This window comes from Scyliorhinus torazame, chromosome 11 (assembly GCF_047496885.1).
Source record: "Scyliorhinus torazame isolate Kashiwa2021f chromosome 11, sScyTor2.1, whole genome shotgun sequence".
Classification (NCBI taxonomy): domain Eukaryota; kingdom Metazoa; phylum Chordata; class Chondrichthyes; order Carcharhiniformes; family Scyliorhinidae; genus Scyliorhinus; species Scyliorhinus torazame.
The window spans coordinates 256,880,354-256,906,050 of NC_092717.1; the positions used below are offsets into that span (position 1 = coordinate 256,880,354).

Here is a 25,697-nt window from a genome sequence, read left to right on the forward strand (position 1 = left end):
ATACAGCTGCAACATGACTTGCCAATTCTTATACTCAATGCCCCGCCCAATGAAGGCAAGCATGCCGTATGCCTTCTTGACTACCTTCTCCACCTGTGTTGCCCCTTTCAATGACCTGTGGACCTGTACACCTAGATCTCTCTGACTTTCAATACTCTTGAGGGTTCTACCATTCACTGTATATTCCCTACCTGCATTAGACCTTCCAAAATGCATTACCTCACATTTGTCCGGATTAAACTCCATCTGCCATCTCTCCGCCCAAGTCTCCAGACAATCTAAATCCTGCTGTATCCTCTGACAGTCCTCATCGCTATCCGCAATTCCACCAACCTTTGTGTCGTCTGCAAACTTATTAATCAGACCAGTTACATTTTCTTCCAAATCATTGATATAAACTACAAACAGCAAAGGTCCCAGCACTGATCCCTGTGGAACACCACTGGTCACAGCCCTCCAATTAGAAAAGCATCCTTCCATTGCTACTCTCTGCCTTCTATGATCTAGCCAGTTCTGTATCCACCTTGCCAGCTCACCCCTGGTCCCGTGTGACTTCACCTTTTGTACTAGTCTACCATGAGGGACCTTGTCAAAGGCCTTACTGAAGTCCATATAGACAACATCCACTGCCCGACCTGCATCAATCATCGTTGTGACCTCCTCGAAAAACTCTAGCAAGTTAGTGAGACACGACCTCCCCTTCACAAAACCATGCTGCCTCTCTCTAATACGTCCATTTGCTTCCAAATGGGAGTAGATCCTGTCTCATAGAACATAGAACATAGAACAATACAGCGCAGTACAGGCCCTTCGGCCCACGATGTTGCACCGAAACAAAAGCCATCTAAACTACACTATGCCAATATCATCCATATGTTTATCCAATAAACTTTTAAATGCCCTCAATGTTGGCGAGTTCACTACTGTAGCAGGTAGGGCATTCCACGGCCTCACTACTCTTTGCGTAAAGAACCTACCTCTGACCTCTGTCCTATATCTATTACCCCTCAGTTTAAAGTTATGTCCCCTCGTGCCAGCCATATCCATCCGCGGGAGAAGGCTCTCACTGTCCACCCTATCCAACCCCCTGATCATTTTGTATGCCTCTATTAAGTCTCCTCTTAACCTTCTCTCCAACGAAAACAACCTCAGGTCCATCAGCCTTTCCTCATAAGATTTTCCCTCCATACCAGGCAACATCCTGGTAAATCTCCTCTGCACCCGCTCCAAAGCCTCCACGTCCTTCCTATAATGCGGTGACCAGAACTGTACGCAATACTCCAAATGCGGCCGTACCAGAGTTCTGTACAGCTGCAACATGACCTCCCGACTCCGGAACTCAATCCCTCTACCAATAAAGGCCAACACTCCATAGGCCTTCTTCACAACCCTATCAACCTGGGTGGCAACTTTCAGGGATCTATGTACATGGACACCTAGATCCCTCTGCTCATCCACACTTTCAAGAACTTTACCATTAGCCAAATAGTCCGCATTCCTGTTATTCCTTCCAAAGTGAATCACCTCACACTTCTCTACATTAAACTCCATTTGCCACCTCTCAGCCCAGCTCTGCAGCTTATCTATATCCCTCTGTAACCTGCTACATCCTTCCACACTATCGACAACACCACCGACTTTAGTATCGTCCGCAAATTTACTCACCCACCCTTCTGCGCCTTCCTCTAGGTCATTGATAAAAATGACAAACAGCAACGGCCCCAGAACAGATCCTTGTGGTACTCCACTTGTGACTGTACTCCATTCTGAACATTTCCCATCAACCACCACCCTGTCTTCTTTCAGCTAGCCAATTTCTGATCCACATCTCTAAATCACCCTCAATCCCCAGCCTCCGTATTTTCTGCAATAGCCTACCGTGGGGAACCTTATCAAACGCTTTGCTGAAATCCATATACACCACATCAACTGCTCTACCCTCGTCTACCTGTTCAGTCACCTTCTCAAAGAACTCGATAAGGTTTGTGAGGCATGACCTACCCTTCACAAAGCCATGCTGACTATCCCTGATCATATTATTCCTATCTAGATGATTATAAATCTTGTCTCTTATAATCCCCTCCAAGACTTTACACACTACAGACGTGAGGCTCACCGGTCTATAGTTGCCGGGGTTGTCTCTGCTCCCCTTTTTGAACAAAGGGACCACATTTGCTGTCCTCCAGTCCTCTGGCACTATTCCTGTAGCCAATGATGACATAAAAATCAAAGCCAATGGTCCAGCAATCTCTTCCCTGGCCTCCCAGAGAATCCTAGGATAAGTCCCATCAGGTCCGGGGGACTTATCTATTTTCAGCCTGTCCAGAATTGCCAACACCTCTTCCCTACGTACCTCAATGCCATCTATTCTATTAGCCTGGGGCTCAGCATTCTCCTCCACAACATTATCTTTTTCCTGAGTGAATACTGACGAAAAATATTCATTTAGTATCTCGCCTATCTCTTCAGGCTCTACACACAACTTCCCATCCTCAGTCACCTTCTCAAAGAACTCGATAAGGTTTGTGAGGCATGACCTACCCTTCACAAAAGGTCTCGAAGAATTCTCTCCAGTAATTTCCCTACCAATGAAGTAAGGCTCACCGGCCTGTAGTTCCCGGGATTATCCTTGCTACCCTTCTTAAACAGAGGAACAACATTGGCTATTCTCCAGTCCTCCGGGACATCACCTGAAGAGAGTGAGGATCGAAAGGGTTTAAACTAGTATGGCAGGGGGGTGGGCACGGGAGCAATAGGTCAGAAGGTGAGAGCGTTGAGGGAGAACTAGGGAATATGGACAGTGTGGCTCTGAGGCAGAGCAGACGGGGAGAAGTTGCTGAACACAGCGGGTCTGGTGGCCTGAAGTGCATATGTTTTAATGCAAGGAGCATTACGGGTAAGGCAGATGAACTTAGAGCTTGGATTACTACTTGGAACTATGATGTTGTTGCCATTACAGAGACCTGGTTGAGGGAAGGGCAGGATTGGCAGCTAAACGTTCCAGGTTTTAGATGTTTCAGGCGGGATAGAGGGGGATGTAAAAGGGGAGGCGGAGTTGCGCTACTTGTTCAGGAGAGTATCACAGCTATACAGCGAGAGGACACCTCAGAGGGCAGTGAGGCTATATGGGTAGAGATCAGGAATAAGAAGGGTGCAGTCACAATGTTGGGGGTATACTACAGGCCTCCCAACAGCCAGCGGGAGATAGAGGAGCAGATAGGTAGACAGATTTTGGAAAAGAGTAAAAACAACAGGGTTGTGGTGATGGGAGACTTCAACTTCCCCAATATTGACTGGGACTCACTTAGTGCCAGGGGCTTAGACGGGGCAGAGTTTGTAAGGAGCATCCAGGAGGGCTTCTTAAAACAATATGTAAACAGTCCAACTAGGGAAGAGGCGGTACTGGACCTGGTATTGGGGAATGAGCCCGGCCAGGTGGTAGATGTTTCAGTAGGGGAGCATTTCGGTAACAGTGACCACAATTCAGTAAGTTTTAAAGTACTGGTGGACAAGGATAAGAGTGGTCCGAGGATGAATGTGCTAAATTGGGGGAAGGCTAATTATAACAATATTAGGCGGGAACTGAAGAGCATAGATTGGGGGCGGATGTTTGAGGGCAAATCAACATCTGACATGTGGGAGGCTTTCAAGTGTCAGTTGATAGGAATACAGGACAGGCATGTTCCTGTGAGGAAGAAAGACAAATACGGCAATTTTCGGGAACCTTGGATGACGAATGATATTGTAGGCCTCGTCAAAAAGAAAAAGGAGGCATTTGTCAGGGCTAAAAGGCTGGGAACAGACGAAGCCTGTGTGGCATATAAGGAAAGTAGGAAGGAACTTAAGCAGGGAGTCAGGAGGGCTAGAAGGGGTCATGAAAAGTCATTGGCAAATAGGGTTAAGGAAAATCCCAAGGCTTTTTACACTTACATAAAAAGCAAGAGGGTAGCCAGGGAAAGGGTTGGCCCACTGAAGGATAGGCAAGGGAATCTATGTGTGGAGCCAGAGGAAATGGGCGAGGTACTAAATGAATACTTTGCATCAGTATTCACCAAAGAGAAGGAATTGGTAGATGTTGAGTCTGGAGAAGGGGGTGTAGATAGCCTGGGTCACATTGTGATCCAAAAAGACGAGGTGTTGGGTGTCTTAAAAAATATTAAGGTAGATAAGTCCCCAGGGCCGGATGGGATCTACCCCAGAATACTGAAGGAGGCTGGAGAGGAAATTGCTGAGGCCTTGACAGAAATCTTTGGATCCTCGCTGTCTTCAGGGGATGTCCCGGAGGACTGGAGAATAGCCAATGTTGTTCCTCTGTTTAAGAAGGGTGGCAGGGATAATCCCGGGAACTACAGGCCGGTGAGCCTTACTTCAGTGGTAGGGAAATTACTGGAGAGAATTCTTCGAGACAGGATCTACTCCCATTTGGAAGCAAATGGACGTATTAGTGAGAGGCAGCACGGTTTTGTGAAGGGGAGGTCGTGTCTCACTAACTTGATAGAGTTTTTCGAGGAGGTCACTAAGATGATTGATGCAGGTAGGGCAGTAGATGTTGTCTATATGGACTTCAGTAAGGCCTTTGACAAGGTCCCTCATGGTAGACTAGTACAAAAGGTGAAGTCACACGGGATCAGGGGTGAACTGGCAAGGTGGATACAGAACTGGCTAGGCCATAGAAGGCAGAGGGTAGCAATGGAGGGATGCTTTTCTAATTGGAGGGCTGTGACCAGTGGTGTTCCACAGGGATCAGTGCTGGGACCTTTGCTCTTTGTAGTATATATAAATGATTTGGAGGAAAATGTAACTGGTCTGATTAGTAAGTTTGCAGACGACACAAAGGTTGGTGGAATTGCGGATAGCGATGAGGACTGTCTGAGGATACAGCAGGATTTAGATTGTCTGGAGACTTGGGCGGAGAGATGGCAGATGGAGTTTAACCTGGACAAATGTGAGGTAATGCATTTTGGAAGGGCTAATGCAGGTAGGGAATATACAGTGAATGGTAGAACCCTCAAGAGTATTGAAAGTCAAAGAGATCTAGGAGTACAGGTCCACAGATCACTGAAAGGGGCTACACAGGTGGAGAAGGTAGTCAAGAAGGCATACGGCATGCTTGCCTTCATTGGCCGGGGCATTGAGTATAAGAATTGGCAAGTCATGTTGCAGCTGTATAGAACCTTAGTTAGGCCACACTTGGAGTATAGTGTTCAATTCTGGTCGCCACACTACCAGAAGGATGTGGAGGCTTTAGAGAGGGTGCAGAAGAGATTTACCAGAATGTTGCCTGGTATGGAGGGCATAAGCTATGAGGAGCGATTGAATAAACTCGGTTTGTTCTCACTGGAACGAAGGAGGTTGAGGGGCGACCTGATAGAGGTATACAAAATTATGAGGGGCATAGACAGAGTGGATAGTCAGAGGCTTTTCCCCAGGGTAGAGGGGTCAATTACTAGGGGGCATAGGTTTAAGGTGAGAGGGGCAAAGTTTAGAGTAGATGTACGAGGCAAGTTTTTTACGCAGAGGGTAGTGGGTGCCTGGAACTCACTACCGGAGGAGGTAGTGGAGGCAGGGACGATAGGGACATTTAAGGGGCATCTTGACAAATATATGAATAGGATGGGAATAGAAGGATACGGACCCAGGAAGTGTAGAAGATTGTAGTTTAGTCGGGCAGTATGGTCGGCACGGGCTTGGAGGGCCGAAGGGCCTGTTCCTGTGCTGTACATTTCTTTGTTCTTTGTTCTTTGTTTGAAAGATTTCTGTCAAGGCCTCAGCAATTTCCTCTCCAGCCTCCTTCAGTATTCTGGGGTAGATCCCATCAGGCCCTGGGGACTTATCCACCTTAATATTTTTCAAGACGCTTATCAGAGCAGTGGGTGGTGACCCGGGAGGTAGGTGGTGACCCGGGCAGTGGGTGGGGACCCGGGCAGTGGGTGGGGACCCGGGCAGTGGGTGGTGACCCGGGCAGTGGGTGGTGACCCGGGCAGTGGGTGGTGACCCGGGCAGTGGGTGGTGACCCGGGCAGTGGGTGGTGACCCGGGCAGTGGGTGGTGACCCGGGCAGTGGGTGGTGACCCGGGCAGTGGGTGGGGACCCGGGCAGTGGGTGGGGACCCGGGCAGTGGGTGGTGACCCGGGCAGTAGGTGGGGACCCGGGCAGTGGGTGGTGACCCAGGCAGTGGGTGGTGACCCAGGCAGTGGGTGCTGACCCAGGCAGTGGGTGGGGACCCGGGCAGTGGGTTGGGACCCGGGCAGTGGGTTGGGACCCGGGCAGTGGGTTGGGACCCGGGCAGGTGGGGACCCGGGCAGTGGGTGGTGACCCGGGCAGTGGGTGGTGACCCGGGCAGTAGGTGGGGACCCGGGCAGTAGGTGGGGACCCGGGCAGTGGGTGGGGACCCGGGCAGTGGGTTGGGACCCGGGCAGTGGGTTGGGACCCGGGCAGTGGGTTGGGACCCGGGCAGGTGGGGACCCGGGCAGTGGGTGGTGACCCGGGCAGTAGGTGGTGACCCGGGCAGTGGGTTGGGACCAGGGCAGTGGGTTGGGACCCGGGCAGTGGGTGGTGACCCGGGCAGTGGGTGGTGACCCGGGCAGTGGGTTGGGATCCGGACAGTGGGTGGTGACCCGGGCAGTGGGTGGTGACCCGGGCAGTGGGTGGTGACCCGGGCAGTGGGTGGTGACCCGGGCAGTGGGTGGTGACCCGGGCAGTGGGTGGTGACCCGGGCAGTGGGTTGGGACCCGGACAGTGGGTGGTGACCCGGGCAGTGGGTGGTGACCCGGGCAGTGGGTGGTGACCCGGGCAGTGTGTGGTGACCCGGGCAGTGGGTGGTGACCCGGGCAGTGGGTGGTGACCTGGGTGGTGACCCGGGCAGTGGGTGGTGACCCGGGCAGTAGGTGGTGACCCGGGCAGTAAGTGGTGACCCGGGCAGTAGGTGGGGACCCGGGCAGTAGGTGGGGACCCGGGCAGTGGGTGGTGACCCGGGCAGTAGGTGGGGACCCGGGCAGTGGGTGGGGACCCGGGCAGTAGGTGGTGACCCGGGCAGTGGGTTGGGACCCGGGCAGTGGGTGGTGACCCGGGCAGTGGGTGCTGACCCGGGCAGTGGGTGGGGACCCGGGCAGTGGGTGCTGACCCGGGCAGTGGGTGGTGACCCGGGCAGTGGGTGGTGACCCGGGCAGTAAGTGGTGACCCGGGCAGGCGGGGACACGGGCAGTGGGTGGTGACCCGGGCAGTGGGTGGTGACCCGGGCAGTGGGTGGTGACCCGGGCAGTAGGTGGGGACCCGGGCAGTAGGTGGTGACCCGGGCAGTGGGTGGGGACCCGGGCAGTAGGTGGGGACCCGGGCAGTGGGTGGGGACCCAGGCAGTGGGTGGTGACCCGGGCAGTGGGTGGGGACCCGGGCAGTAGGTGGGGACCCGGACAGTGGGTGGTGACCCGGGCAGTAGGTGGTGACCCGGGCAGTGGGTGGGGACCCGGGCAGTAGGTGGGGACCCGGGCAGTAGGTGGTGACCCGGGGAGTGGGTGGTGACCCGGGCAGGTGGGGAGCCAGGCAGGTGGTGACCCGGGCAGTGGGTGGTGACCCGGGCAGTGGGTGGTGACCCGGGCAGTGGGTGGGGACCCGGGCAGTGTGAACTTACTGATGTCCAGGATAGATGGTGACCCGGGCAGTTCCAGGCAGTGTTTTCCTCCATTTTCCGGCCCTTGACATTCTCGCTGACGAATCACCAAACCGTCACAGTCCTGGGTACAGTTTGACCACGATGTCCATTCCGTCCATTCACCATCCACTGCCGACAGGTCAAAGGGCAGAAGGGGAGAGAAATAATCACATTGTCAACATCGGAATGAAGCTGGACACAGATTGGGAAAGGCTGGGAGTGTATGGAGAGAGGTTGGGAAAGGCTGGGTGTGTATGGAGAGAGGTTGGGAAAGGCTGGGTGTGTATGGAGAGAGATTGGGAAAGGCTGGGAGTGTATGGAGAGAGATTGGGAAAGGCTGGGTGTGTATGGAGAGAGATTGGGAAAGGCTGGGTGTGTATGGAGAGAGATTGGGAAAGGCTGGGTGTGTATGGAGAGAGGTTGGGAAAGGCTGGGTGTGTATGGAGAGAGATTGGGAAAGGCTGGGTGTGTATGGAGAGAGATTGGGAAAGGCTGGGTGTGTATGGAGAGAGGTTGGGAAAGGCTGGGTGTGTATGGAGAGAGGTTGGGAAAGGCTGGGAGTGTATGGAGAGAGGTTGGGAAATGCTGGGTGTGTATGGAGAGAGATTGGGAAAGGCTGGGAGTGTATGGAGAGAGATTGGGAAAGGCTGGGTGTGTATGGAGAGAGATTGGGAAAGGCTGGGAGTGTATGGAGAGAGGTTGGGAAATGCTGGGTGTGTATGGAGAGAGATTGGGAAAGGCTGGGAGTGTATGGAGAGAGATTGGGAAAGGCTGGGTGTGTATGGACACAGATTGGGAAAGGCTGGGAGTGTATGGAGAGAGATTGGGAAAGGCTGGGTGTGTATGGACACAGATTGGGAAAGGCTGGGAGTGTATGGAGAGAGATTGGGAAAGGCTGGGTGTGTAAGGAGAGAGATTGGGAAAGGCTGGGAGTGTATGGAGAGAGATTGGGAAAGGCTGGGAGTGTATGGAGAGAGACTGGGAAAGGCTGGGTGTGTATGGAGAGAGATTGGGAAAGGCTGGGTGTGTATGGAGAGAGATTGGGAAAGGCTGGGAGTGTATGGACACAGATTGGGAAAGGCTGGGAGTGTATGGACACAGATTGGGAAAGGCTGGGTGTGTATGGAGAGAGATTGGGAAAGGCTGGGAGTGTATGGAGAGAGACTGGGAAAGGCTGGGTGTGTATGGAGAGAGATTGGGAAAGGCTGGGTGTGTATGGACACAGATTGGGAAAGGCTAGGTGTGTATGGAGAGAGATTGGGAAAGGCTGGGTGTGTATGGAGAGAGATTGGGAAAGGCTGGGAGTGTATGGAGAGAGATTGGGAAAGGCTGGGTGTGTATGGAGAGAGATTGGGAAAGGCTGGGTGTGTATGGAGAGAGATTGGGAAAGGCTGGGAGTGTATGGAGAGAGATTGGGAAAGGCTGGGAGTGTATGGAGAGAGATTGGGAAAGGCTGGGTGTGTATGGAGAGAGATTGGGAAAAGCTGGGTGTGTATGGAGAGAGATTGGGAAAGGCTGGGTGTGTATGGACACAGATTGGGAAAGGCTGGGTGTGTATGGAGAGAGATTGGGAAAGGCTGGGTGTGTATGGAGAGAGATTGGGAAAGGCTGGGTGTGTATGGAGAGAGATTGGGAAAGGCTGGGAGTGTATGGAGAGAGATTGGGAAAGGCTGGGTGTGTATGGACACAGATTGGGAAAGGCTGGGTGTGTATGGAGAGAGATTGGGAAAGGCTGGGTGTGTATGGACACAGATTGGGAAAGGCTGGGTGTGTATGGAGAGAGATTGGGAAAGGCTGGGTGTGTATGGACACAGATTGGGAAAGGCTGGGAGTGTATGGAGAGAGATTGGGAAAGGCTGGGTGTGTATGGAGAGAGATTGGGAAAGGCTGGGAGTGTATGGAGAGAGATTGGGAAAGGCTGGGAGTGTATGGAGAGAGATTGGGAAAGGCTGGGTGTGTATGGACACAGATTGGGAAAGGCTGGGAGTGTATGGAGAGAGATTGGGAAAGGCTGGGTGTGTATGGAGAGAGATTGGGAAAGGCTGGGAGTGTATGGAGAGAGATTGGGAAAGGCTGGGTGTGTATGGAGAGAGATTGGGAAAGGCTGGGTGTGTATGGAGAGAGATTGGGAAAGGCTGGGAGTGTATGGAGAGAGATTGGGAAAGGCTGGGTGTGTATGGAGAGAGATTGGGAAAGGCTGGGTGTGTATGGAGAGAGATTGGGAAAGGCTGGGAGTGTATGGAGAGAAATTGGGAAAGGCTGGGAGTGTATGGAGAGAGATTGGGAAAGGCTGGGTGTGTATGGAGAGAGATTGGGAAAGGCTGGGTGTGTATGGAGAGAGATTGGGAAATGCTGGGTGTGTATGGACACAGATTGGGAAAGGCTGGGTGTGTATGGAGAGAGATTGGGAAAGGCTGGGTGTGTATGGAGAGAGATTGGGAAAGGCTGTGAGTGTATGGAGAGAGATTGGGAAAGGCTGGGTGTGTATGGAGAGAGATTGGGAAAGGCAGGGTGTGTATGGAGAGAGATTGGGAAAGGCTGGGAGTGTATGGAGAGAGATTGGGAAAGGCTGGGTGTGTATGGAGAGAGATTGGGAAAGGCTGGGTGTGTATGGAGAGAGATTGGGAAAGGCTGGGTGTGTATGGAGAGAGATTGGGAAAGGCTGGGTGTGTATGGAGAGAGATTGGGAAAGGCTGGGTGTGTATGGAGAGAGATTGGGAAAGGCTGGGTGTGTATGGAGAGAGATTGGGAAAGGCTGGGTGTGTATGGAGAGAGATTGGGAAAGGCTGGGTGTGTATGGGGAGAGATTGGGAAAGGCTGGGAGTGTATGGAGAGAGATTGGGAAAGGCTGGGTGTGTATGGAGAGAGATTGGGAAAGGCTGGGAGTGTATGGACACAGATTGGGAAAGGCTGGGTGTGTATGGAGAGAGATTGGGAAAGGCTGGGAGTGTATGGACACAGATTGGGAAAGGCTGGGTGTGTATGGAGAGAGATTGGGAAAGGCTGGGTGTGTATGGACACAGATTGGGAAAGGCTGGGTGTGTATGGAGAGAGATTGGGAAAGGCTGGGAGTGTATGGAGAGAGATTGGGAAAGGCTGGGAGTGTATGGAGAGAGATTGGGAAAGGCTGGGTGTGTATGGAGAGAGATTGGGAAAGGCTGGGAGTGTATGGAGAGAGATTGGGAAAGGCTGGGTGTGTATGGAGAGAGATTGGGAAAGGCTGGGTGTGTATGGAGAGAGATTGGGAAAGGCTGGGAGTGTATGGACACAGATTGGGAAAGGCAGGGAGTGTATGGAGAGAGATTGGGAAAGGCTGGGTGTGTATGGAGAGAGATTGGGAAACGCTGGGTGTGTATGGAGAGAGATTGGGAAAGGCTGGGTGTGTATGGAGAGAGATTGGGAAAGGCTGGGTGTGTATGGAGAGAGATTGGGAAAGGCAGGGAGTGTATGGAGAGAGATTGGGAAAGGCTGGGTGTGTATGGAGAGAGATTGGGAAACGCTGGGTGTGTATGGAGAGAGATTGGGAAAGGCTGGGTGTGTGTGGAGAGAGATTGGGAAAGGCTGGGTGTGTATGGAGAGAGATTGGGAAAGGCTGGGAGTGTATGGAGAGAGATTTGGAAAGGCTGGGAGTGTATGGAGAGAGATTGGGAAAGGCTGGGTGTGTATGGAGAGAGATTGGGAAAGGCTGGGTGTGTATGGAGAGAGATTGGGAAACGCTGGGTGTGTATGGACACAGATTGGTAAAGGCTGGGTGTGTATGGAGAGAGATTGGGAAAGGCTGGGTGTGTATGGACACAGATTCGGAAAGGCTGGGTGTGTATGGACACAGATTGGGAAAGGCTGGGAGTGTATGGAGAGAGATTGGGAAAGGCTGGGTGTGTATGGAGAGAGATTGGGAAAGGCTGGGTGTGTATGGACACAGATTGGGAAAGGCTGGGAGTGTATGGAGAGAGATTGGGAAAGGCTGGGTGTGTATGGAGAGAGATTGGGAAAGGCTGGGAGTGTTTGGAGAGAGATTGGGAAAGGCTGGGTTTGTATGGAGAGAGATTGGGAAAGGCTGGGAGTGTATGGAGAGAGATTGGGAAAGGCTGGGAGTGTATGGACACAGATTGGGAAAGGCTGGGTGTGTATGGACACAGATTGGGAAAGGCTGGGTGTGTATGGAGAGAGATTGGGAAAGGCTGGGTGTGTATGGAGCGAGATTGGGAAAGGCTGGGAGTGTATGGAAACAGATTGGGAAAGGCTGGGTGTGTATGGAGAGAGATTGGGAAAGGCTGGGTGTGTATTGAGAGAGATTGGGAAAGGCTGGGTGTGTATGGAGAGAGATTGGGAAAGGCTGGGTGTGTATGGAGAGAGATTGGGAAAGGCTGGGTGTGTATGGACACAGATTGGGAAAGGCTGGGAGTGTATGGAGAGAGATTGGGAAAGGCTGGGTTTGTATGGAGAGAGATTGGGAAAGGCTGGGAGTGTATGGAGAGAGATTGGGAAAGGCTGGGAGTGTATGGACACAGATTGGGAAAGGCTGGGTGTGTATGGAGAGAGATTGGGAAAGGCTGGGTGTGTATGGAGCGAGATTGGGAAAGGCTGGGAGTGTATGGAAACAGATTGGGAAAGGCTGGGAGTGTATGGACACAGATTGGGAAAGGCTGGGTGTGTATGGAGAGAGATTGGGAAAGGCTGGGAGTGTATGGAGAGAGATTGGGAAAGGCTGGGTGTGTATGGAGAGAGATTGGGAAAGGCTGGGAGTGTATGGAGAGAGATTGGGAAAGGCTGGGTGTGTATGGAGAGAGATTGGGAAAGGCTGGGAGTGTATGGAGAGAGATTAGGAAAGGCTGGGTGTGTATGGAGAGAGATTGGGAAAGGCTGGGAGTGTATGGAGAGAGATTGGGAAAGGCTGGGAGTGTATGGACACAGATTGGGAAAGGCTGGGTGTGTATGGAGAGAGATTGGGAAAGGCTGGGTGTGTATGGAGAGAGATTGGGAAAGGCTGGGAGTGTATGGAGAGAGATTGAGAAAGGCTGGGTGTGTATGGACACAGATTGGGAAAGGCTGGGAGTGTATGGAGAGAGATTGGGAAAGGCTGGGAGTGTATGGAGAGAGATTGGGAAAGGCTGGGAGTGTATGGAGAGAGATTGGGAAAGGCTGGGTGTGTATGGAGAGAGATTGGGAAAGGCTGGGTGTGTATGGACACAGATTGGGAAAGGCTGGGTGTGTATGGAGAGAGATTGGGAAAGGCTGGGTGTGTATGGAGAGAGATTGGGAAAGGCTGGGAGTGTATGGACACAGATTGGGAAAGGCTGGGAGTGTATGGAGAGAGATTGGGAAAGGCTGGGTGTGTATGGAGAGAGATTGGGAAAGGCTGGGTGTGTATGGAGAGAGATTGGGAAAGGCTGGGTGTGTATGGAGAGAGATTGGGAAAGGCTGGGTGTGTATGGAGAGAGATTGGGAAAGGCTGGGTGTGTATGGACACAGATTGGGAAAGGCTGGGAGTGTATGGAGAGAGATTGGGAAAGGCTGGGTGTGTATGGACACAGATTGGGAAAGGCTGGGAGTGTATGGAGAGAGATTGGGAAAGGCTGGGTGTGTATGGAGAGAGATTGGGAAAGGCTGGGTGTGTATGGAGAGAGGTTGGGAAAGGCTGGGTGTGTGTGGAGAGAGATTGGGAAAGGCTGGGTGTGAATGGAGAGAGGTTGGGAAATGCTGGGTGTGTATGGAGAGAGATTGGGAAAGGCTGGGAGTGTATGGAGAGAGATTGGGAAAGGCTGGGTGTGTATGGAGAGAGATTGGGAAAGGCTGGGAGTGTATGGAGAGAGGTTGGGAAATGCTGGGTGTGTATGGAGAGAGATTGGGAAAGGCTGGGAGTGTATGGAGAGAGATTGGGAAAGGCTGGGTGTGTATGGACACAGATTGGGAAAGGCTGGGAGTGTATGGAGAGAGATTGGGAAAGGCTGGGTGTGTATGGACACAGATTGGGAAAGGCTGGGAGTGTATGGAGAGAGATTGGGAAAGGCTGGGTGTGTAAGGAGAGAGATTGGGAAAGGCTGGGAGTGTATGGAGAGAGATTGGGAAAGGCTGGGAGTGTATGGAGAGAGACTGGGAAAGGCTGGGTGTGTATGGAGAGAGATTGGGAAAGGCTGGGTGTGTATGGAGAGAGATTGGGAAAGGCTGGGAGTGTATGGACACAGATTGGGAAAGGCTGGGAGTGTATGGACACAGATTGGGAAAGGCTGGGTGTGTATGGAGAGAGATTGGGAAAGGCTGGGAGTGTATGGAGAGAGACTGGGAAAGGCTGGGTGTGTATGGAGAGAGATTGGGAAAGGCTGGGTGTGTATGGACACAGATTGGGAAAGGCTAGGTGTGTATGGAGAGAGATTGGGAAAGGCTGGGTGTGTATGGAGAGAGATTGGGAAAGGCTGGGAGTGTATGGAGAGAGATTGGGAAAGGCTGGGTGTGTATGGAGAGAGATTGGGAAAGGCTGGGTGTGTATGGAGAGAGATTGGGAAAGGCTGGGAGTGTATGGAGAGAGATTGGGAAAGGCTGGGAGTGTATGGAGAGAGATTGGGAAAGGCTGGGAGTGTATGGAGAGAGATTGGGAAAGGCTGGGTGTGTATGGAGAGAGATTGGGAAAAGCTGGGTGTGTATGGAGAGAGATTGGGAAAGGCTGGGAGTGTATGGAGAGAGATTGGGAAAGGCTGGGTGTGTATGGAGAGAGATTGGGAAAAGCTGGGTGTGCATGGAGAGAGATTGGGAAAGGCTGGGAGTGTATGGAGAGAGATTGGGAAAGGCTGGGTGTGTATGGAGAGAGATTGGGAAAGGCTGGGAGTGTATGGAGAGAGATTGGGAAAGGCTGGGTGTGTATGGACACAGATTGGGAAAGGCTGGGTGTGTATGGAGAGAGATTGGGAAAGGCTGGGAGTGTATGGAGAGAGATTGGGAAAGGCTGGGTGTGTATGGAGAGAGATTGGGAAAGGCTGGGTGTGTATGGACACAGATTGGGAAAGGCTGGGAGTGTATGGAGAGAGATTGGGAAAGGCTGGGTGTGTATGGACACAGATTGGGAAAGGCTGGGTGTGTATGGAGAGAGATTGGGAAAGGCTGGGTGTGTATGGACACAGATTGGGAAAGGCTGGGAGTGTATGGAGAGAGATTGGGAAAGGCTGGGTGTGTATGGACACAGATTGGGAAAGGCTGGGAGTGTATGGAGAGAGATTGGGAAAGGCTGGGTGTGTATGGAGAGAGATTGGGAAAGGCTGGGAGTGTATGGAGAGAGATTGGGAAAGGCTGGGTGTGTATGGAGAGAGATTGGGAAAGGCTGGGTGTGTATGGAGAGAGATTGGGAAAGGCTGGGAGTGTATGGAGAGAGATTGGGAAAGGCTGGGTGTGTATGGAGAGAGATTGGGAAAGGCTGGGTGTGTATGGAGAGAGATTGGGAAAGGCTGGGTGTGTATGGAGAGAGATTGGGAAAGGCTGGGAGTGTATGGAGAGAGATTGGGAAAGGCTGGGAGTGTATGGACAGAGATTGGGAAAGGCTGGGTGTGTATGGAGAGAGATTGGGAAAGGCTGGGAGTGTATGGAGAGAGATTGGGAAAGGCTGGGTGTGTATGGAGAGAGATTGGGAAAGGCTGGGTGTGTATGGAGAGAGATTGGGAAAGGCTGGGTGTGTATGGAGAGAGATTGGGAAAGGCTGGGAGTGTATGGAGAGAGATTGGGAAAGGCTGGGAGTGTATGGACAGAGATTGGGAAAGGCTGGGTGTGTATGGAGAGAGATTGGGAAAGGCTGGGAGTGTATGGAGAGAGATTGGGAAAGGCTGGGTGTGTATGGAGAGAGATTGGGAAAGGCTGGGAGTGTATGGAGAGAGATTGGGAAAGGCTGGGTGTGTATGGAGAGAGATTGGGAAAGGCTGGGAGTGTATGGACACAGATTGGGAAAGGCTGGGTGTGTATGGACACAGATTGGGAAAGGCTGGGAGTGTATGGAGAGAGATTGGGAAAGGCTGGGAGTGTATGGAGAGAGATTGGGAAAGGCTGGGTGTGTATGGAGAGAGATTGGGAAAGGCTGGGTGTGTATGGAGAGAGATTGGGAAATGCTGGGAGTGTATGGAGAGAGATTGGGAAAGGCTGGGAGTGTATGGAGAGAGATTGGGAAAGGCTGGGAGTGTATGGAGAGAGATTGGGAAAGGCTGGGTGTGTATGGAGAGAGATTGGGAAATGCTGGGTGTGTATGGACACAGATTGGGAAAGGCTGGGTGTGTATGGAGAGAGATTGGGAAAGGCTGGGTGTGTATGGACACAGATTGGGAAAGGCTGGGTGTGTATGGAGAGAGATTGGGAAAGGCTGGGTGTGTATGGAGAGAGATTGGGAAAGGCTGGGTGTGTATAGAGAGAGATTGGGAAAGGCTGGGTGTGTATGGACACAGATTGGGAAAGGCTGGGTGTGTATGGAGAGAGATTGGGAAAGGCTGGGAGTGAATGGAGAGAGATTGGGAAAGGCTGGGTGTGTATGGAGAGAGATTGGGAAAGGCTGGGAGTGAATGGAGAGAGATTGGGAAAGGCTGGGTGTGTATGGAGAGAGATTGGGAAAGGCTGGGTGTGTATGGAGAGAGATTGGGAAAGGCTGGGTGTGTATGGAGAGAGATTGGGAAAGGCTGGGTGTGTATGGAGAGAGATTGGGAAAGGCTGGGGTGTATGGACACAGATTGGGAAAGGCTGGGAGTGTATGGAGAGAGATTGGGAAAGGCTGGGTGTGTATGGAGAGAGATTGGGAAAGGCTGGGTGTGTATGGAGAGAGATTGGGAAAGGCTGGGTGTGTATGGAGAGAGATTGGGAAAGGCTGGGTGTGTATGGAGAGAGATTGGGAAAGGCTGGGTGTGTATGGAGAGAGATTGGGAAAGGCTGGGGTGTATGGACACAGATTGGGAAAGGCTGGGTGTGTATGGAGAGAGATTGGGAAAGGCTGGGAGTGTATGGAGAGAGATTGGGAAAGGCTGGGAGTGTATGGAGAGAGATTGGGAAAGGCTGGGTGTGTATGGACACAGATTGGGAAAGGCTGAGAATGTATGGAGAGAGATTGGGAAAGGCTGGGAGTGTATGGACACAGATTCGGAAAGGCTGGGTGTGTATGGAGAGAGATTGGGAAAGGCTGGGTGTGTATGGAGAGAGATTGGGAAAGGCTGGGAGTGTATGGAGAGAGATTGGGAAAGGCTGGGTGTGTATGGAGAGAGATTGGGAAAGGCAGGGTGTGTATGGAGAGAGATTGTGAAAGGCTGGGTGTGTATGGAGAGAGATTGGGAAAGGCTGGGTGTGTATGGAGAGAGATTGGGAAAGGCTGGGAGTGTATGGAGAGAGATTGGGAAAGGCTGGGTGTGTATGGAGAGAGATTGGGAAAGGCTGGGAGTGTATGGACACAGATTGGGAAAGGCTGGGTGTGTATGGAGAGAGATTGGGAAAGGCTGGGAGTGTATGGACACAGATAGGGAAAGGCTGGGTGTGTATGGAGAGAGATTGGGAAAGGCTGGGTGTGTATGGAGAGAGATTGGGAAAGGCTGGGAGTGTATGGAGAGAGATTGGGAAAGGCTGGGAGTGTATGGAGAGAGATTGGGAAAGGCTGGGTGTGTATGGAGAGAGATTGGGAAAGGCTGGGAGTGTATGGAGAGAGATTGGGAAAGGCTGGGTGTGTATGGAGAGAGATTGGGAAAGGCTGGGTGTGTATGGAGAGAGATTGGGAAAGGCTGGGAGTGTATGGACACAGATTGGGAAAGGCAGGGAGTGTATGGAGAGAGATTGGGAAAGGCTGGGTGTGTATGGAGAGAGATTGGGAAACGCTGGGTGTGTATGGAGAGAGATTGGGAAAGGCTGGGTGTGTATGGACACAGATTGGGAAAGGCTGGGAGTGTATGGAGAGAGATTGGGAAAGGCTGGGAGTGTATGGACACAGATTGGGAAAGGCTGGGTGTGTATGGAGAGAGATTGGGAAAGGCTGGGTGTGTATGGAGAGAGATTCGGAAAGGCAGGGTGTGTATGGACACAGATTGGGAAAGGCTGGGAGTGTATGGAGAGAGATTGGGAAAGGCTGGGTGTGTATGGAGAGAGATTGGGAAAGGCTGGGAGTGTATGGAGAGAGATTGGGAAAGGCCTAGGTTTGTATGGAGAGAGATTGGGAAAGGCTGGGAGTGTATGGAGAGAGATTGGGAAAGGCTGGGAGTGTATGGACACAGATTGGGAAAGGCTGGCTGTGTATGGAGAGAGATTGGGAAAGGCTGGGTGTGTATGGAGAGAGATTGGGAAAGGCTGGGTGTGTATGGAGCGAGATTGGGAAAGGCTGGGAGTGTATGGACACAGATTGGGAAAGGCTGGGTGTGTATGGAGAGAGATTGGGAAAGGCTGGGAGTGTATGGAGAGAGATTGGGAAAGGCTGGGTGTGTATGGAGAGAGATTGGGAAAGGCTGGGAGTGTATGGAGAGAGATTAGGAAAGGCTGGGTGTGTATGGAGAGAGATTGGGAAAGGCTGGGAGTGTATGGAGAGAGATTGGGAAAGGCTGGGAGTGTATGGACACAGATTGGGAAAGGCTGGGTGTGTATGGAGAGAGATTGGGAAAGGCTGGGTGTGTATGGAGAGAGATTGGGAAAGGCTGGGAGTGTATGGAGAGAGATTGAGAAAGGCTGGGTGTGTATGGACACAGATTGGGAAAGGCTGGGAGTGTATGGAGAGAGATTGGGAAAGGCTGGTAGTGTATGGAGAGAGATTGGGAAAGGCTGGGAGTGTATGGAGAGAGATTGGGAAAGGCTGGGTGTGTATGGAGAGAGATTGGGAAAGGCTGGGTGTGTATGGACACAGATTGGGAAAGGCTGGGTGTGTATGGAGAGAGATTGGGAAAGGCTGGGTGTGTATGGAGAGAGATTGGGAAAGGCTGGGAGTGTATGGACACAGATTGGGAAAGGCTGGGAGTGTATGGAGAGAGATTGGGAAAGGCTGGGTGTGTATGGAGAGAGATTGGGAAAGGCTGGGAGTGTATGGAGAGAGATTGGGAAAGGCTGGGTGTGTATGGAGAGAGATTGGGAAAGGCTGGGTGTGTATGGAGAGAGATTGGGAAAGGCTGGGAGTGTATGGACACAGATTGGGAAAGGCAGGGAGTGTATGGAGAGAGATTGGGAAAGGCTGGGTGTGTATGGAGAGAGATTGGGAAACGCTGGGTGTGTATGGAGAGAGATTGGGAAAGGCTGGGTGTGTATGGAGAGAGATTGGGAAAGGCTGGGTGTGTATGGAGAGAGATTGGGAAAGGCTGGGAGTGTATGGAGAGAGATTGGGAAAGGCTGGGAGTGTATGGAGAGAGATTGGGAAAGGCTGGGTGTGTATGGAGAGAGATTGGGAAAGGCTGGGTGTGTATGGAGAGAGATTGGGAAACGCTGGGTGTGTATGGACACAGATTGGTAAAGGCTGGGTGTGTATGGAGAGAGATTGGGAAAGGCTGGGTGTGTATGGACACAGATTGGGAAAGGCTGGGAGTGTATGGAGAGAGATTGGGAAAGGCTGGGTGTGTATGGAGAGAGATTGGGAAAGGCTGGGTGTGTATGGAGAGAGATTGGGAAAGGCTGGGTGTGTATGGACACAGATTGGGAAAGGCTGGGAGTGTATGGAGAGAGATTGGGAAAGGCTGGGAGTGTTTGGAGAGAGATTGGGAAAGGCTGGGTGTGTATGGAGAGAGATTGGGAAAGGCTGGGAGTGTTTGGAGAGAGATTGGGAAAGGCTGGGTGTGTATGGAGAGAGATTGGGAAAGGCTGGGTGTGTATGGACACAGATTGGGAAAGGCTGGGTGTGTATGGAGAGAGATTGGGAAAGGCTGGGTGTGTATGGAGAGAGATTGGGAAAGGCTGGGGGTGTATGGAGAGAGATTGGGAAAGGCTGGGTGTGTATGGAGAGAGATTGGGAAAGGCTGGGTGTGTATGGAGAGAGATTGGGAAAGGCTGGGAGTGTATGGACACAGATTGGGAAAGGCTGGGAGTGTTTGGAGAGAGATTGGGAAAGGCTGGGTGTGTATGGAGAGAGATTGGGAAAGGCTGGGTGTGTATGGACACAGATTGGGAAAGGCTGGGAGTGTTTGGAGAGAGATTGGGAAAGGCTGGGTGTGTATGGAGAGAGATTGGGAAAGGCTGGGTGTATATGGAGAGAGATTGGGAAAGGCTGGGAGTGTATGGAGAGAGATTGGGAAAGGCTGGGTGTGTATGGAGAGAGATTGGGAAAGGCTGGGAGTGTATGGAGAGAGATTGGGAAAGGCTGGGTGTGTATGGAGAGAGATTGGGAAAGGCTGGGTGTATATGGAGAGAGATTGGGAAAAGCTGTGTGTGTATGGACACAGATTGGGAAAGGCTGGGTGTGTATGGAGAGAGATTGGGAAAGGCTGGGAGTGTATGGAGAGAGATTGGGAAAGGCTGGGTGTGTATGGAGAGAGATTGGGAAAGGCTGGGTGTGTATGGACACAGATTGGGAAAGGCTGGGTGTGTATGGACACAGATTGGGAAAGGCTGGGAGTGTATGGAGAGAGATTGGGAAAGGCTGGGTGTGTATGGACACAGATTGGGAAAGGCTGGGAGTGTATGGAGAGAGATTGGGAAAGGCTGGGTGTGTATTGAGAGAGATTGGGAAAGGCTGGGAGTGTATGGAGAGAGATTGGGAAAGGCTGGGTGTGTATGGAGAGAGATTGGGAAAGGCTGGGAGTGTATGGAGAGAGATTGGGAAAGGCTGGGTGTGTATGGAGAGAGATTGGGAAAGGCTGGGAGTGTATGGAGAGAGATTGGGAAAGGCTGGGTGTGTATGGAGAGAGATTGGGAAAGGCTGGGTGTGTATGGACACAGATTGGGAAAGGCTGGGTGTGTATGGAGAGAGATTGGGAAAGGCTGGGTGTGTATGGAGAGAGATTGGGAAAGGCAGGGTGTGTATGGACACAGATTGGGAAAGGCTGGGAGTGTATGGAGAGAGATTGGGAAAGGCTGGGTGTGTATGGAGAGAGATTGGGAAAGGCTGGGTGTGTATGGAGAGAGATTGGGAAAGGCTGGGTGTGTATGGAGAGAGATTGGGAAAGGCTGGGTGTGTATGGAGAGAGATTGGGAAAGGCTGGGAGTGTATGGAGAGAGATTGGGAAAGGCTGGGTGTGTATGAATACAGATTGTGAAATGATAAATTTTGTCCAAAAACATAATAATAACATGATGTGGAGATGCCGGCGTTGGACTGGGGTGAGCACAGTACGAAGTCTTACAACACCAGGTTCAAGTCCAACAGGATTGTTTCGATGTCACTAGCTTTCGGAGCGCTGCTCCTTCCTCAGGTGAATGATTGTAAGACTTCTTACTGTGCTCACCCCAGTCCAACGCCGGCATCTCCACATCATTCCTCTCCTCAGAAGAGAGAAGGTTATGGGGAGGTTTAACCGAGGCAGCATTCAAAGTTAGGACATTAGCACAGTGGTTAGCACTGTGGCTTCAGAGCTCCAAGGTCCCAGGTTCGATTCCCGGCTTGGGTTACTGTCTGTGCGGAATCTGCATGTTCTCCCCGTGTCTGCGTGGGTTTCCTCCGGGTGCTCCGGTTTCCTCCCACAGTCCAAAGGCGTGCAGGTTAGGTGGATTGGACATGCTAAATTGTCCCGTAGCGTCCAAAAAGATTTGGAGGGGTTATTGGGTTATGGGGATAGGGTGGAAGTGAGGGTTTATGTGGGTCGGTTTAGAATCTATGGGCCGAATGGCCTTCTTCTGCACTGTATGTTCTAGGTCCTGTCTGTATGTTCTAAGGGTTTGGATCGAATAAATCAGGAGAAATGTTTCCAATGACAGGAAAAGGCTCAGAATCCAGAGGGACACTGTTAAACCTGAACAGGCACCGGAATGTGGCGACTAGGGGCTTTTCACCGTAACTTCATTACAGTGTTAATGTCAGCCTACTTGTGACACGAATAAAGATTATTGTTATTATTGAAGAGAATGGGTAAAGGAGGGGCAGAGGAGGACAATTCTTTACTCAGTTAACCAGGTTCAATATGAACTTTCAAAATGGAAGTGGATGGTTCCCTGTGGGGAAGGTTGGTCAGGTTGTGGGGAAAGAGCCGAGGGTTAGATCCATTGGACAAATCTCTCCAGAGGTAGAGAGGCAGTGAGGGGCTGGTTAATTCCTCCAGACCTGCTTCATTCACACATTCTGTACTGGCATGGGGGGGGGGGCGGGGTGATGGTGAATGGTGACGGACACGGGGGGGGGGGGGGGGGAGGGGCTGAATGGTGACAGACACCGGGGGTGGTGGGGGTTGAATGGTGACGGACACGGGAGGGGGGGCAGAATGGTGACGGACGGACGGGGGTGGGGGTGGGGGGGGAGAATGTGTGAGGTGATCTCAGTCGATCTGTCTGACATTGCATCTTCAGACCACCCCCCACCCCACCCCGCCCCCACCTACATACCCACAACCACCCCCCCACCCCCACCCCCCATCACCACCATCCCAACCCACCCCCAGCCCCCCCACCCCCACAACCCCACCCACACCCCCAGCCCCCCACCCCCACAACCCCACCCACACCCCCAACCCAACACCTCCCCCCCACCCTCACCCCCCAGCCCCCCAACCCAACCCCCCCACACACACCCTCGACCCCCATCCCCTTCCCTCCGACCCCGCTCAGCTCCCGCACCCCCACACAAACAATCACTCGCCAACCCACAAGCCCGGACAGTTAGACAGTCGGTCAGGGACAGTCGGTCAGGGACAGTCGGACAGTCGGTCAGGGACAGTCGGTCAGGGACAGTCGGTCAGGGACAGTCGGTCAGGGACAGTCGGACAGGGACAGTCGGACAGGGACAGTCGGACAGGGACAGTCGGACAGGGACAGTCGGACAGGGACAGTCGGACAGTCGGTCAGGGACAGTCAGACAGTCGGTCAGGGACAGTCGGTCATGGACAGTCGGTCATGGACAGTCGGTCAGGGACAGTTGGACAGTCGGTCAGGGACAGGCGGACAGTCGGTCAGGGACAGGCGGACAGTCGGTCAGGGACAGGCTGTCAGGGACAGTCAGACAATCGGTCAGGTACAATCGGACAGTCAGACAGTCGGTCAGGGACAGTCGGACAGGGAGAGTGGGACAGTGGGACAGTCGAACAGTCGGACAGTCGGACAGTCGGTCGGGGACAGTCGGACAGTCGTTCAGGGACAGTCGGTCAGGGACAGTCGGACAGTCGGTCAGGGACAGTCGGTCAGGGACAGTCGGACATTCGGTCAGGGACAGTCGGACATTCGATCAGGGACAGTCGGACAGTCGGTCAGGCACAGTCGGACAGTCAGTCAGGGACAGTCAGACAGTCAGTCAGGGACAGTCGGTCAGGGACAGTTGGGCAGTCGGTCAGGGACAGTGGGATAGTCGGACAGTGGGACAGTCGGACAGTCGGCCAGAAAGAGTGGGACAGTGGGACATTCGGACAGTTGGACAGTCGGTCAGGGATAATCAGACAGTCGGACAGTGACAGTCGGACAGTGGGACAATCAGACATTTGGACATTCGTACAGTGGACAGTCAGTCAGGGGCAGGTGGACAGTCAGACAGTGGGACAGTGGGACAGTCGGTCAGGGACAGTCAGACAGTGAACAGTCAGTCAGGGACAGTCAGTCAGGGACAGTCAGTCAGGGACAGTCAGTCAGGGACAGTCAGTCAGGGACAGTCAGTCAGGGACAGTCAGTCAGGGACAGTCAGTCAGGGACAGTCAGCCAGTGACAGTCGGACAGTGGGACAGTGGGTAAGGTACAGTCGGACGGTGGACAATCGGTCAGGGACAGTCAGACAGTGGGACAGTCAGACAGTGGGACAGTCAGACATTGGGACAGTTGGACAGTCAGTCAGAGACAGTTGGACAATGGAACAGTCAGACAGTGGGACAGTCGGTCTGGGACAGTCGGTCAGGGACAGTCGGAGAGTCCAATAGTGGGACAGTCGGTCAGGGACTGTCAGATAGTCGGACAGTGGACATTTGGTCAGTGACAGTTGGACAGAGGGACATTCGGACAGTCAGACAGTGGACAGACGGACAGTGGGACAGTCGGACTGTCAGACAGTGGACAGACAGACAGGGGGACAGTCGGACTGTCGGACAGTCAGGCATTCGGACAGTGGACAGTAGGATCTGAGCTTACCTGGACAAGCTCGATTGAAGCATTGTTGAGTCTGCGCCTCCTGTCCTCTGCACCGACGGAGTAGTTCCGTTGAGTTATTGACACAGACGCGCTGCCGAGACTGTACTCCTGCTGCACAGGTCTGGCTGCACACACTCCATAATCCCCATGGAGACCACATCCCACAATTCAACTCATCCGAAGGAATTCTGCCTGTTTCTCCAGACCTGTCTTTGCAGTCATCGACTCCATTACAAACCTAGAGTGGAACAGTGATATAACTCACTCGTCATACCAAATTCTCAAAGTTACCTTTAATATTCCAGACCCAAATCAACTACAGACTCACTCTCGCCCTGCCCATTGCCTGGGTTTAACCTCCACTAGCTAAGCAGGTCATGAAACATAGTGGGATACCGATGATGTAAATAATTTGAGGAGCCAGGTCTCTCTGTCATTTGCAGTTTTGCCAAATGCTATTCACTTGAGCAGGAGGGTCTGACAAGACAGAGGCGGACTGGATCTGCTATTAAAAAGGGTCTCTCTCTCTCTCCAAAGGTCTACACAGATAAGCAAGTAAACCTGTTTTGTTAACTTTATTTATAAGTGGCAATTGAACTGTATTGAATTTCTCAATTGAAATGAAAATCGCTTGTCACAAGTAGGCTTCAAATGTGAAAAGCCCCTAACGCCACATTCCGGCGCCTGTTCGGGGAGGCTGGTACGGGAATTGGGATTAGTGGTAGGTGTAGACAGCAAGTTGATGTTTTTCATTCTGCTTAAGACTGTTTAACCGTTAAGTGTAAAGTTATTTCTTTACACAAGAACTAGGAGCAGGAGTAGGCCATCTGGCCCCTCGAGCCTGCTCCGCCATTTAATGAGATCATGGCTGATCTTTGTGGACTCAGCTCCACTTTCCGGCCCGAACACCATAACCCTTAATCCCTTTATTCTTCAAAAAACTATCTATCTTTATCTTAAAAACATTTAATGAAGGAGCCTCAACTGCTTCACTGGGCAAGGAATTCCATAGATTCACAACCCTTTGGGTGAAGAAGTTCCTCCTAAACTCCGTCCTAAATCTACTTCCCCTTATTTTGAGGCTATGCCCCCTAGTTCTGCTTTCACCCGCCAGTGGAAACAGCCTGCCCGCATCTATCCTATCTATTCCCTTCATAATCTTATATGTTTCTATAAGATCCCCCCTCATCCTTCTAAATTCCAACGAGTACAGTCCCAGTCTACTCAACCTCTCCTCGTAATCCAACCCCTTCAGCTCTGGGATTAACCTAGTGAATCTCCTCTGCACACCCTCCAGGGCCAGTATGTCCTTTCTCAAGTAAGGAGACCAAAACTGAACACAATACTCCAGGTGTGGCCTCACTAACACCTTATACAATTGCAGCATAACCTCCCTAGTCTTAAACTCCATCCCTCTAGCAATGAAGGGCACTTTGATGTTCATGTGGTTAATTTTGTGTTTAAATTCTGGTTTGTTTTGACATGAAAGATTCCTGCACGAGGTACAAACAGAGAGCTGTTAGGAAGGCATTTCCACCTTTGACCTCATTTTCACATCCCCCCTTGTTAACCCCTCCCTGGGGCGGGTGCTGGGGGGGTGGGGGGGGTGCCGAGGGGGGGGGGGGGTACCGGAGGGGGTGGTGGTGGGGGGTGTCGGGGGGGGGGGGTTTCGGGGGAGGGGGTGCCGGGGATTTGTGCCGGGGGGGGGTGGTGCCGGGGGGGGGGGGGGGGGTGCCGGGGGGGGGGGGTGCCGGAGGGGGGGGGGGGGGCCGGAGGGGGGTGCTGGGGGTGCCGGGGGGGGTTCCGGGGGGGGTGCCGGGGGTGTGTGCCGGAGGGGGGTGCTGGGGGGGGGGGGTGCCGGGGGGGGGGGGGTGCCGGAGGGG

At 52.6% G+C, this 25,697-nt stretch overlaps 1 protein-coding gene across 1 annotated transcript in view; it reads right to left on the reverse strand.

Moving 5' to 3' along the window:
- sspo (SCO-spondin) overlaps positions 1 to 25,697 on the reverse strand; it is a 1,206,999-nt gene that overhangs the window by 779,151 nt on the left and 402,151 nt on the right. Inside the window, 2 exon segments of the mRNA XM_072468611.1 lie at positions 7,627 to 7,776; positions 23,815 to 24,052. Of these exon segments, the coding sequence (XP_072324712.1) occupies positions 7,627 to 7,776; positions 23,815 to 24,052 (388 nt within the window).